The sequence below is a fragment of the Alternaria ethzedia genome (assembly GCF_023757985.1).
Source record: "Alternaria ethzedia strain BMP 0044 chromosome Unknown scaffold_31, whole genome shotgun sequence".
NCBI classification, from domain to species: Eukaryota; Fungi; Ascomycota; class Dothideomycetes; order Pleosporales; family Pleosporaceae; genus Alternaria; species Alternaria ethzedia.
In genome coordinates, this window is record NW_026056224.1 from 98087 (window position 1) to 110146 (window position 12060).

The 12060-nt window shown below is 54.2% G+C and overlaps 3 protein-coding genes across 3 annotated transcripts; all 3 read right to left on the bottom strand.

The window, feature by feature from the left end:
- Positions 1 to 1094: 1094 nt before the first annotated feature.
- J4E87_009000 (uncharacterized protein) lies at positions 1095 to 3918 on the bottom strand (the record flags this gene model as incomplete). Its single annotated transcript, XM_049380581.1, has 8 exons — positions 1095 to 1194; positions 1248 to 1643; positions 1693 to 1830; positions 1879 to 3385; positions 3435 to 3568; positions 3633 to 3738; positions 3795 to 3833; positions 3882 to 3918. 8 exons carry the CDS (start codon positions 3916 to 3918, stop codon positions 1095 to 1097), a joined length of 2457 nt encoding a protein of 818 aa, XP_049229644.1.
- A 1179-nt stretch (positions 3919 to 5097) lies between these two features.
- Positions 5098 to 7055, bottom strand: J4E87_009001 (uncharacterized protein; the record flags this gene model as incomplete). The annotated part of the gene is made up of 3 exons (XM_049380582.1): positions 5098 to 5369; positions 5422 to 6611; positions 6670 to 7055. The coding sequence occupies 3 exons, from the start codon at positions 7053 to 7055 to the stop codon at positions 5098 to 5100; spliced, it is 1848 nt and encodes a 615-aa protein (XP_049229645.1).
- Positions 7056 to 7579: 524 nt separating this feature from the next.
- Positions 7580 to 11153, bottom strand: J4E87_009002 (uncharacterized protein; the record flags this gene model as incomplete). The annotated part of the gene is made up of 8 exons (XM_049380583.1): positions 7580 to 7783; positions 7834 to 8000; positions 8052 to 10287; positions 10405 to 10452; positions 10501 to 10641; positions 10693 to 10743; positions 10794 to 10913; positions 10965 to 11153. The coding sequence occupies 8 exons, from the start codon at positions 11151 to 11153 to the stop codon at positions 7580 to 7582; spliced, it is 3156 nt and encodes a 1051-aa protein (XP_049229646.1).
- Positions 11154 to 12060: the final 907 nt, after the last annotated feature.

A 12060-nucleotide genomic window follows, 5' to 3' on the forward strand; every position in this document is an offset into this window, starting at 1 on the left:
AGCATTGCCCGGCAACCTGCGTGGGCGTGTGGTGGTGCAAGGAGTGAAGACGACGCCGGAGGAAAGCCACGACAGAAGCAGCTTGCATTTCGCTTGTCGAAGCTACCCGAGTCAGGATGTTAATTGGCCAGCGGGCATGATGAACGCCAGGGTGCTGGTCACTTCACGAACCAGCGACGGGGATCAAAGCCGTTGCAAAGGGGATGGGCGCCAAGAAGAGGCTATAATACGGCCGTCGGAACTGCGCCCCTTCCTCTATGGCTCGATGCTTGCAGCTAGCTAACGATCTATGGCGCATCTCCGGACTTTGCGAGATCTTAACATGGGCAACTATACATCGTGAACCCACATCTCATGACATGTTGCTATGCATTCCGTGCCCATAACTCGGCTTCTGCCGAAGACGCTGCGGTTCTTCGTTGTATGCTAGCGTCGATGGAATTGTCATCTAACAAACAGCCTCATCGTGGTGACTGATCGGCAAGCACGGGCGTTCGCTCCCCAAATCTCGCTATCCACGCGCTTGAGGCCCGTGGCTGGCACATGTAGATGAGCTCCCGATGAGTTTGGAAATTACATTGAAAGAACATGTGCCATGCCGCGGTGGACTGATATATGTTCCTCCGGATTACCTCCACGAAAGGCCATCAGACTGCTCAGATTCATGTGAACGATCACGTCACCAAAAAAGTATGGACTGAAACCTAGCACACACCAATTCAACATACATCAGACATATCAAAACATCACGTAGACCCCTTTCATACATCATCATCTTCGATTGACGCAGCGCTCATATAAGAAAAGCGCTATCCTACTTCCAATCCTCTCAACCCCAAAACGCCACATGCGCACGTGCAAGCAATGCAAATATGTCCCACGCATACACTGGAGGTGAGCCAGATTAGAGACAAGTTCTGAAAACCACAAGTATCATATACCATCCCAAGGAGCGTGCTCTCGCCATATACTAATGATGCTCCTTTCCTTTCGCAGATTTTGTACAAGGACGACAACGCCATGTAGTAGTCTTCCACACTTCCTCGACCGCAACCGCAGTCAACGCGCACGGCTTCTCCTGGACAGCAATGTGTTTATTCTTGTCCGAAACCGACGGTTTCCTCAACAGCAATTGTAAGTTTCTGGTTGAGTGCTTCGAACGTTTTGTACGGTGGTAAATCGAGACGGTTGAAACTGAGCACTTTGTTAGTGATTGACGCGCGTATTGACTTGGATGGATATCATACCATGTATGTGATTTTGGCAATTGGTTGGGCTCACCAGCCTTCTCGATCGTGAATCTTCTCGGTCCATCACTACCTTGCAGATCCTTGAATCCGTTGACAGGGATACGTGATGTACCAGTAGCGAATTGTAGGAGACGGGACTTCTGCTCAGCGTCCCAACTGCGAATGCACTTCCAGAAGTTCTGGATGACCTCGTCGTTCTCGGTGTAGCCACGGTAGTCGGTGTGCTTCTTCCAGTCATCGACATCGATATCCGCAATACCACCGATGAGCAGTTCGAGCTCACGTTCGTCAAAGACGTTCACAAGATCCGCAGGGATGAGTTCGTGGAATCCGGTGATAAAAGCCTGGAATTGCTCTTCAACTCGTTTCTGAATGCGCCATTCGGTAATGAGCCTAAGCGGTTAGCACGACTCTGGAACAGAGCAAGATCAGGGTTACATACTCAACGTATTCGTGTTTGTTCTCGTTAGTCACCTCGATGTCATCACCTCCGGGCTTCAGCTCAATGCTGACGGTTTCACCGAAACGTTCGTCGTCGGTTGCAAAGGTCAGCTCTAGAGCGTCTGTGATATCATTGTTCCTACATTTTGTTAGCTCATGTCAACTTGAGACCAGATCTCGAACTTACAACATCCATTCCAAGTTGCGATGGAAGTCCGCATCGACACCCTCCATGTCCTGGAGTGCGACCTTCTTCCTCAAGATCATCTTGTAGAAAGCTCCAATGAAGAAGGCATCCAAGAAACGGCGGTGGAAAATGGCCAAACCAACAACACGACCAATGAACTTGAAATAGTTCAAATGTTCGGGGTTAATGCCGGAATGAGGGTTGATCTGAAGAGTGTAGTTGTCGTGCGCAGAGTATTCGAACAAGCAATAGAAGGGGTTGAACATCTCGTGGGAAAGCAGGAAGAAGAATTCTCGAGAAAGACCTCCGTAGTCCAGACCGTCTTCACCATCGAACTTGATCATTAGTCGCTTCTTGAGATCGGCAGCACTCTGGCGCATAATCTCGTGGTACGAGTCTTCGAAAATATGCGTTCGGCGCACCTTGACGTGACATTGGCCACTGACGATGCGCAGTGCAGGTTGCGACCTGAAGTAGATGAGCTTGCGACGGAAGTCGCGCTTGTACTGAGGTACGTTCTGGTCCAACGAAGAAGGCAGTCTCGGATCGTCCCAAGTGGTGGTCTTCGTGTTGTGGTCCACAAAGTAAACTCTGGCCGTGTTGGTGAGGCGCATTTCCCATCCAGATGGTAGTGGTCCCAGTTGAGAGACGGGCTGTTGTTGGATTGTGCTTCCGTTCGCGGCCTGACCACCGTACATCCTAATGTACTGTTGTCGGCGCGGATCCACCCATGTTGTCGTTCGCGTGTTGTGATCAACAAAGTATGGCCGGCCCTCGGGGGTATGCCGCTGCTCCCAACCAGACGGGAGCTCTCCTGTTCCAGCAGTAGTCGCTCCAGTCGCCATCATGCTTGCGGCGTTGGCTGAGCCAGCGGGCGGCGATGGCTGGCGCTCGGTGAGGGTAGGTGAGTTGGCTCCCGTTCGGTCTTCGGGCAACATGCGGTTCTGATGTCGCATGCGCTCCTGTTGAGTCTGCGCAGCTACATCTCGGCGCTGGTCTGCTTCGTTGAAGCCTGCGCCTGGCCTGATCCAGGTGGTCTGCCTGGTGTTGTGGTCGACGTAGTAGGTTCGCCCTAGGTGGTCCTCACGGCGCTCCCAGCCATTCGGTAGTCTTCCTTGCGCATCCTCAAAGGCGCTGTATGCACCGCCGCTGTTGCGAGCGGGGTTTGCTCCATTTGGTGCGGGACCAGGTCCAGCGGGCGGGCCGGTTGGCGTGCCTGCTGGAGGCGCTTGACTGAGACGCTGGGCAGCGGGTTGGCCTGCGACTGATGGCCGTTGCTGGCCGGGATATACGTCAGGAGGGTGGAGGTTCGTCGTCGATTGTTGTGGAGTTGGCACAGCGCCAGCAGGAGCCCCGTTTACGGATGGGTGCGGGGATGCGGTCGGGCGGGTGGCGTTCTGGCCGCCTTGGCTGATGGGCGCGGTGAGGTTAGTAGAGAGGTTGAGGATAAGCTTGCCGTGTACGACCATGTTGTCGTTGGACTTTTTGAGATCGCGCGTAAGCATCTCTGAGGGTTTGTTAGCATATGGCGCAGGAGCGGCATGGATCAGGCCTACCATCCCCGCCCGCGTCGAGGTCTATCACCGACCCTATGCGGACATTTATGACGCCCAGGAAGCCCTGATCCTTCTTCTTGAACTTCTTCTGGTCAAAGATCTGAACCGCGAGGACGCTCTCTTCGTTCACTTTCCTGTGTCGTGTGTTAGCGTCATGCGAAAGCGTGGGAGGCGAGGGGCGGGCCCGGGGCAGCGTACATGTCGAAGCTCTCGTTCCAGTAGGGGTTCAGCGTCTTCTTGATGACGCTCGTGGTGCGCGTCTGCTCGCCATTGATCGTGGCCACGGCGAAGGGGTCCGGAAATCCTGCAGCACATGCATGAGCGACGTGACGCCATGGGCCTGGCTGGGGGCATACATACGGAACACATCGCGCTTGTAGAGCCCATCGGCGGCGATGACTGCATCGTGTCAGTGTCGTCTCGGGGGTCACGGGAGGTCAGACGTACTGGTGATGCGCAGGTTGGGCTGGCCGGCGCCGTCCATGATGCGCGGATATGCAGCGCACGAGCAGGGCGCGCAGGTGCGGGAGGGCGGGAGCTGGAGGCGGCGGTCGAGGGGCGGCTCTCAGAGCTCGCGGTGGTATGGGGGGGCCTCTTCGCGGAGGGCCGTCGTGGTGGTGATGTATGGCGTCTCTGGGCTGCGGCGGAGCGACGAGGGTGCTGCAGTACAGGTACTGGAGGAGGCTGTGCGGTGCCAGGGCGGCCGTGCGCAGTCTACAAAGGCGCGGCGGGCGTTCACGGTCCTGCCCGAAGAGCTCCCGGCCTGCGATGGCAGCTGCTTATACAATCCTTTGCAATCGCTGCCAGTCGCTATCCCGCCTCTGTCTCTGCTGTCCAGGCCCGGCGGCTAGGGTGTTGAGCGCTGCGGCGTGAACGATGCGATTGCGCGAGGATGCCTTGTGCTGCCTTGGCGCTTGCCCCGCCTGGTGGGAGACCGATGCGAACTGCTGACAACTGGAGCCGAACGACTCGCGATATATGCTTTCCTCTGAGAATCTGGTTCAGAGTGGCAGTAACAGGACTCCTGGCAGGTGTCCTCCTTGTCTGGATGGCGAACGCGTGTCTGTCAGGATTGCGTTTGCCCTCGAGACGCATGGCATCGATGATGTCAAACCCGCCCGACCTCCCTGTCACCGCCCGCTAGCATATCCATGGACCGAAATAACAGCGTATCCCTCGACCACATCTTTGCTACCACATATGGTGCTGGAACCGTCTCCAGTCCCATCTACGTTTTCTTGGTCTTGCCCGTACATGTTTCGAGCTTCTGGGCGCTCGCTGCGACGCCTCAGCTGCACCCTATCACCCGACCTCGCCTCAAACACACTGTAAACCACCAGTCAAACACCAAGACTATCATTCGTCTAGACGCGAGCCACATGCAAGGCCACACATTCCTGGGTAAACGGCACCGCCACACGTATGGTGCAGCCCAAATCACGTCCCGCCTGTTCCGTATTGCCGTATCTTCAGGCCGAGTGGGTACTGCCGTCAGTTCACTGTAATGCTGCACCGCCACATGTGCCCGTCTAAACATGACTTTCAAGTTTCAGAATGAACTTTTTTCGCTGTACTCCTAATCTAGTGCGAACCATCCACCTGCTCCAATGCAACCATATGCTGAAATCTAATCTCTATCACGCCAAACTCCACGCTCATCGTCTTATTCTCTAAAACTATCCCCAATCTCAATCTTCTGCATACCCAGCAGCGCCCGTAGTTTGAGGTACGTCTCGTATCCACTCAATTGCATTTCGACTCGCATGTGTCTCGTCCACGCGCCCAGCCAGCTAAGGAAGTTGCTCGGCCAAAACACGCTGCCGTTGAGGTTGTCCAGACTCTCCTCGTAAACCGTACGACTAGCATACCGGGCTAGAATGAGAAAAGTGCGCATGGGGCCTTGGCGTGTATGTAGACCTTCGTCCAAAGAGCGCGCTTGAGGAATAGTCAGTATGGAAGTCTGATGGAGAATAGCGGCACGACTTACTCAGATCGTTCGTCTTCAAAATCAACAGAATCACCCTCGGAACCTGTCCAAGCAGCTCAATAAGGCTCTCAATCAAACCGTCTCCTAAAGCATCTCCAATGACTTTCTTCTCTTCACTGGTCCTGCTCGTCATCACGCCACCTGTGCCACTCTCCTTCTTCGCCAGCACGGTATAGTCTCTTCCTGTGATTGCCGACGCGAATAGAGGGAAATGCTCTTCTTTGATCCCTGCTACCTCATAGGCGTACTTGCGCATACCAGCTTCGTCAGCGTCCAAGACGGCGAGCCAAAGCTTTGCGTAGTTGCGTCGCAGGGGCAAGGGAATGTCGCGATAGAGACCGTGATCGTATAGAATAACATCAAAGTTGGCTTTGCCTCCGCGAGCGGGGTTGTGCCGAATGGCGATGTTTCCGCCGTGAGGGTCGCAATGGAGTGGTGCATCTCTGCCGAAGATCATCTCGTTGAAGATCCTAGCCAGTGCTGCCGACACTTCATCCCTATCAATGCCATGTTCATCCAAGCTCTTGAGGTCGTCTGTCCGAAATCCGGACACGTATTCCATAACCAGCAGTCGGCGCTTGGCCCAGAGAACTTTAGGTATGACGACGGGCACATCGCGGACGTGGGAGAAGTACTCACGTGCGCGCATAGCGTTCTTCCCTTCAAGGGCGAAGTCGAGTTCTTGTGGGAGAGAGAGTTGCATTTCGTCGGATAGCCAGGTCAAATCGTATTCGGGAAACCAGCGCTTAAGCGTGGTGAAGGAGAAGCTTGTCAAGGCCAGGTCGAGTTTGGCCCATTCGTCTAGCGCTGGATGTTGTACCTTGACGGCGACCTTCTGGCCAGTCTCACGGACCGTTGCGCGGTGCACTTGGGCCAGCGAGGCCGCGCCTATGGGCCGTTCCTCAAACTCTGAGAAGAAGTCTGAGAGTTCCAGACCCGTGTCTCGCCGGCACATATCCTGTATGGATTCGAAGGAGGATATCGGGCATTGGTCTTGTAGCGGTATAAAGGTATCGCACCATTCGTTCGGCAAGAGGTAGTTCATGCTGCTCAGATGTTGTCCCAGCTTTATGAAGATGGAGCCGTTCTTCTCCAGCGTGTGGAGGGTACGTTTGGCGCATCGCAGGTGGCAGGCTTTGAGTTGCTCGTTGTAGTCGGGCTCATCGTCACGCTTGAGTATGTCGCGATAGCTGTGGGAACAGGTATATTAGCTATCGAGTGTTCAATTGGAGTGCACCAGGCACATACTCTCTTATGTTGAGTACCAGCGTCGCAACCACCCTGTAGCTGCGCTGCGCTGCCACATAGGCGTGTTTAGCATCGTCGTTTACTGTGACGACAGCTGCACCGATTGCGACTCCACCTCCAGCTATCAGCAGTCGTCTCCTTCTCTTGCTGCCCTTTGAGCCCCTCCCCGCAGCTTTGGCCGTGGCATTGGCTGCCTCATTGGCCTGGCTTGCAAACGTCCTCTGCGCTCCAAGCCGGGTCGAGAATGCATTGTACCCGGTCGACGTGTTTCGCTGTTGCCATAGGCCCTGTCGCTGCGGCGTCGTGTGTCGTTGGGACCGTATACAAGCTCGGCAAGTCCACGTCCTTCGGAGGAGCGGACTAGTAAGGGCGCTCAGAGTCGACATTATGTGTATACCATGGTCGGCAGGGTCCAGGCACTGCAGAGAGTAGGGCGCTCAGACAGAGATGCGAAAGCGAACGACAAGCGGCAACAGACCATGCGCTTCTAGCCACAAATGTCGTCGTTCGACATTTTTCGATGGAGGCGTCGCGCGAATCGGAACCGGGACGCCACACCCTTGTCGGTTTGCGGCGACCATCGACACTGCCGAGCCCCATCACATGCTAAACCACCTTGCCCAGACACGGTACTGCTTGAACAATCTCACTTGCATATCGAATTTGCTAACATAACGCGCGCCTTTAAGACATATTCGGCATTCACAACCAGCTGCACCGGATAAGAGACGCCGTCTAACAGTTACCACTCGTTAATGAAAGCATCATGACACCATTCCCTCTACTGGTATAGTAATTCCCCCGCGAGTTATCCAGTCTATTGCGCAACGCCTGAACTGCATCACCATTATCCGTTCACCCATGTGCCCACAACCGAACCACCAAGCTGACCATCATCCCGTACCCCTGTCTACATGTCGACCGTTTCGTTGAAGCAGAGTACGCCGTTGCCCTTGAGATAGCCATCGACTCCGTCGGGTGTGTTCTGTCGACGCGGATTTGCCACATGGAGGCTCGCGGGTTGGGCGGCATCTTCGGCTGGGGAATCGGTGATGTCCGTAACGAGGACAAGGCCGGCTGTTTTGATCGATTCGATCAGGGCAGGAGCGAGTGACTAGTCATTGTTAGAACCAGGGACTGCGTAATGAGTCGTAATTCACTCACCAGTAAACGTGAACTGCAAATCAGGCCCATGAAGTTGTTGTCTCTAGCGATCTGCACGGCCTCCTTTACAGACGTTGTCGTGCGGCCGCTGCTCTGAATGATGTTTGTATTTCCAGAAGGCGACTGCGAAGTATCGGCTCCGAGCTCGTTGCAGAGGAGAACTGGATCTATCTCAATGTTAGCATCTGTTGCATTCATTGTTCTATGATTGAACTCACAGTTGGGCTGCTTCCAGTTGATGACCGTGCATATGTCCTGGTTGAAGGAGCTGAACAGCACACTCCTCAGTGTCCCGTCTATCTCGCCCGCGCCTTGCTCTCTCAATCGACGTGCATGTTCAAAGACTACAGATAAGATCTTGTCTGCGAAAGTGTTCATGTCGTGCGTGGGGCCGAGTTTGAGGCGTTCTTCTTCAAGCCGGGATGGGAAGAGAACGTGCAGCTCCACATGAATGTGAGCCGGAAGTGCCGACAAGGCATCTTTCAGCGTGATGAACGAAGATGCCATGATTTGATATATGTTTGGTATGTTGACCGAACCATTGTTGCCGAGTTCCGCAGCAAGCTGGTCGGCGGCCGTGGTTGTTTGCGCGACGCCGATCGCAGCGAATTGCGCATACGTAAGGATGTTGACCGGAACTTCTAGCCCGTGATGATTGACCTTCCATCTCGGATGTAGTACCGGTATACCATCTGCAGTCAGTTGGACGAACAGGCGTACGTATTCACCAGACAGGCTGGACCCGGTGATGAGTGTGTGCGGCTGTGAGTCCAGTTGACTAGTAGCTTTCCAGTAAGTTGCAAAGTGTGTAATCTCGAGCGGAATTCCATGGAACGGCTTGACCACCTGGAAGTCGAAGGTGACTCTGCCAATGGCTCGTAGTCTTGGGTCAAACAGTTCGAGATGCCATCGGCCGGTGCTTTTCGAACGCTCCGTAAATACTTTTGAAGAAGCCACACTGCGAGCGATAACCTTTGATCCTATTGTAGGGTACACGTCGAAGTCGATAGAGAAGGTATCGAGGTTCTCGATCTGGAAAGAGATGACCTTGAACTCATCTTGTATGGGTAGCAGAATATTGCGTGGTATAAGATCGGAACTCTTCGAAGAGATGGTAAGCCTTGCAGCAGGATACTTCGATTCGTCATAGAATCGAATGGCATCTTTGCCCACCTTCTCGAAGTTGATGACTACGAACGTCTTCGTGTCCAGGAAGTTGTGGCCATATCTTCGGAAGGGTATGATCGGTGGTGGTAGGATGAACTCGGGAATGCCGTCAGGATCACCTTCAATATCCATGGCTGTAGGCATTGAGCTGGATAGCTGAGAGGATATTTGAGGCGAGGCCTGTTTCTGTGTCATGAGCCCAACACCGCGTCCAACAGAAGCAAGCAGCTGCATGCACTCTAGATGCCCTTCCCATGTCGCGTAGTACATGGCAGAAAGACCCTTCTCATCCACAATGTCTACGTCGACTTGACATTGAAGTAGCGTCTTAAGACACTCCACATGACCCTCGCTTGCAGCGTGAAAGAGTGGCGTCCATTGATAGAGTTTGTCTGGTTGGTCGAGGTCGGCGCCGTATTTCCGTAGCATCAGCAAGGCTTCTGGCGTCTTGCCCGATCGTGCCACCAAGTGTTGAGGGAACAGCCCTTCCGCATCCGAAAGCATCTCTGCTGACCTTTGCAGAAGAAGTTCCAGGATCTCTAGCGATGCATATTGGCATGCGAGATTGAGCGGCACATGCTCTCCAGGACCCAGACGCGTAAGATCTGCACCTCGCGAAAGGAGTATCTCCACGCAAGCGAGCTTTGAGTGCACGATGGCATGTATCAGGGGCGTGAAGCTGTCCTGATCCCGGAAGTTCACTGTTTCTGGAGCAGCGTTTATGAGTTCCTGAACCAGCTCCACGTACCCATGCATACAAGCGTAATGCAATGGTATCCTGCCGTACACGTCCGTCGCGTGCACATCCACGTTACTCGATAGGCCAAGTTTAAGTACTTCGATCCTTCCACTGATGGCCGACTTATGGAGACAATTTCGCTCGTTGATTTCATCCTCCTGTTGGAGATTTACCAGATTCGAATCGAGCAAAATCCTCAGTGCAGACTCTGGCGCTTCGGCAACGGTGCTGAGAAACGCTCTAGAGATGTGGTCGCTTGCATCGGGGAGGGTCGACAGACGAGCGAGGCACTCTTCTATCTTGCCTTGGTTCGCGGTGTTGATGGCTTGCACAAATTGGTTGTCGAGCTCGAGTTTCGCTTCGAAAGCAGGTTCGGAGACGCGCGGTTCGACCGTGGGATGAGGGGCTTGTACTCCTTCGCCTTCAGCCCATCCTGAAAAATCAAGGAGCGCCTGGGTTGCTTGGTCGGACAGCGTGCTGATGACTTCTCGGTTGAAGCATGGTTGGACTTCGACGGCGCGCGCGAGGTAAAGCTGCTTTTCCCTTGACTGGTATGGAGTCAGCCAATGTCGGTGATGCGCAGGTGATGGTAACGGACTTTGGACGTTTTGTCCCACTAGGCAATGTTAGCAGGCCGTTGACGACAGAGAGTGGGTGCATCAAACCTTCTTGAGGATCTTTGAAAAGGCTGTTTCGTTCACTTCCACGAATTGCTAAGTCAGGTTAGTGGGGGCAGCCCCGAGTGCGTGCGGACCAATCACCTCAAGTTTGTTAAGATCCATGCTAAACTGCTTTAGCCCCTCCTCGAGGGCAACATATCGCGAGGATGTCTTGGAGACAGACTGCGGGTGTTGTTGCATGACTCTCTTCTTATCGAGAAGCGTGGTCAAGCGCAGACGCAACTGCGACAACGGTGAGCGCTGAGCACCCCACACACAATGAGTTGAACATACCTCTGCCTCTTTCTGTAGGTAGAACGTGTTGACCTTTTCGAGCTCACGTTCCTGCGCATCATGTAAGAATCTATGTATATGTCGCTGGCACAAAGACCTACCACTCGGAAGAAGAAAGTGGCCTTGTTTGCCTGCAGAGACGATTGCGGATCCAGGGATTCATGTTGAAAACCCTCGCTCTGTGGAGGTATCACTGGTGTAGCGCTAAGTTTCTTGATGAGCTACGGAATTCATGATCAGTAAAGCCTCGATAGCAGGGAAAGCATAAGGACCTTCTTGAGTGCTTTGTAGTCGACAAAGCTGGCGGCGTATTCTGGAATTTCCAGTTGCCGTTTCTGGATGTGCTTTCCGAACTTCCTGGAAAAGCGTGCTGAGTCAGTAGTGTCTTCTTTGGAAGCAAGACTCGTCGATGAGGCTGTCTTTTTCAAAACCACCAGTGGGCGGGGTTGAAGGGTCTCCATATGATGGGGAGACGTACATGATGCTAGTAGCAAGAAGAAACTCAAAAGTGTTGTTCTCGAAGCCTCGCGGCTATGCGCATACGATGATGCACAAGCGATGGATCCAGTTCCGGGTTGCGTTGCAGATCCAACCATACAGGACCCACGATGTCAGGTGTGTGGTCTTCGGCCGCCGCCTATTCGGCAGTGGAGACAGGAGAAAAGCTCAAGACGTGATGAGGCTTGCTGGTGACAGCCCAAAGAACGGCCGTGCGTGGTTGGTAGGGAAGTCGAGAAGTGAAGTCACTCACGATGCAGCTGGCGGTACCCTGCAGTGGACCGCTCAATCCATAGACTCGCTTGGGCCTGGTCAGACAGCGCGTTAGCAGGTATTTGGAAGATGCCGAACGAGGGGCCTGGCTTGAGAACGCCACCGACGACTCATTGTAGGAGGGCCACGAGATTGTGCATACGCTGGCAGAAGGGCAGAATGCCCATGTCGTTCACACGACTGGAGAGCGCGGGCGAATCAGCGGGCGTATAGCCGCCACGAGGTTCAGCAACTGCTCACAGACGGATGTCGTTAGGTCGGTCGCATGGGGCAGGGGAGGTGTCGCATGCGGATATTCTGCCGAACAGTAGTCCCGTCGCGCTGTCTGCCCAATTGACGCGTCCGACGTTGTAGTGGCAGCGCCGCCGGGTTACGTAAGGGCCAGCTGTGGCTCCTGCTAGCTCAGCTAGGTAGCTCAACCGCAGAGGATTGCATCCGGGCACCTGATCGCGACTGCCGATGCACACGCCGCTCATCATGTTCGCACGCGCGCCCTGCTACAGCCATTATCGAGGCTCATCGGCATGTGGGTCTGTATATACGGGAAGGCAAGATTCTCCGCGATAGAGCCATGTATTCCGGCAGGTCTCGTCATAC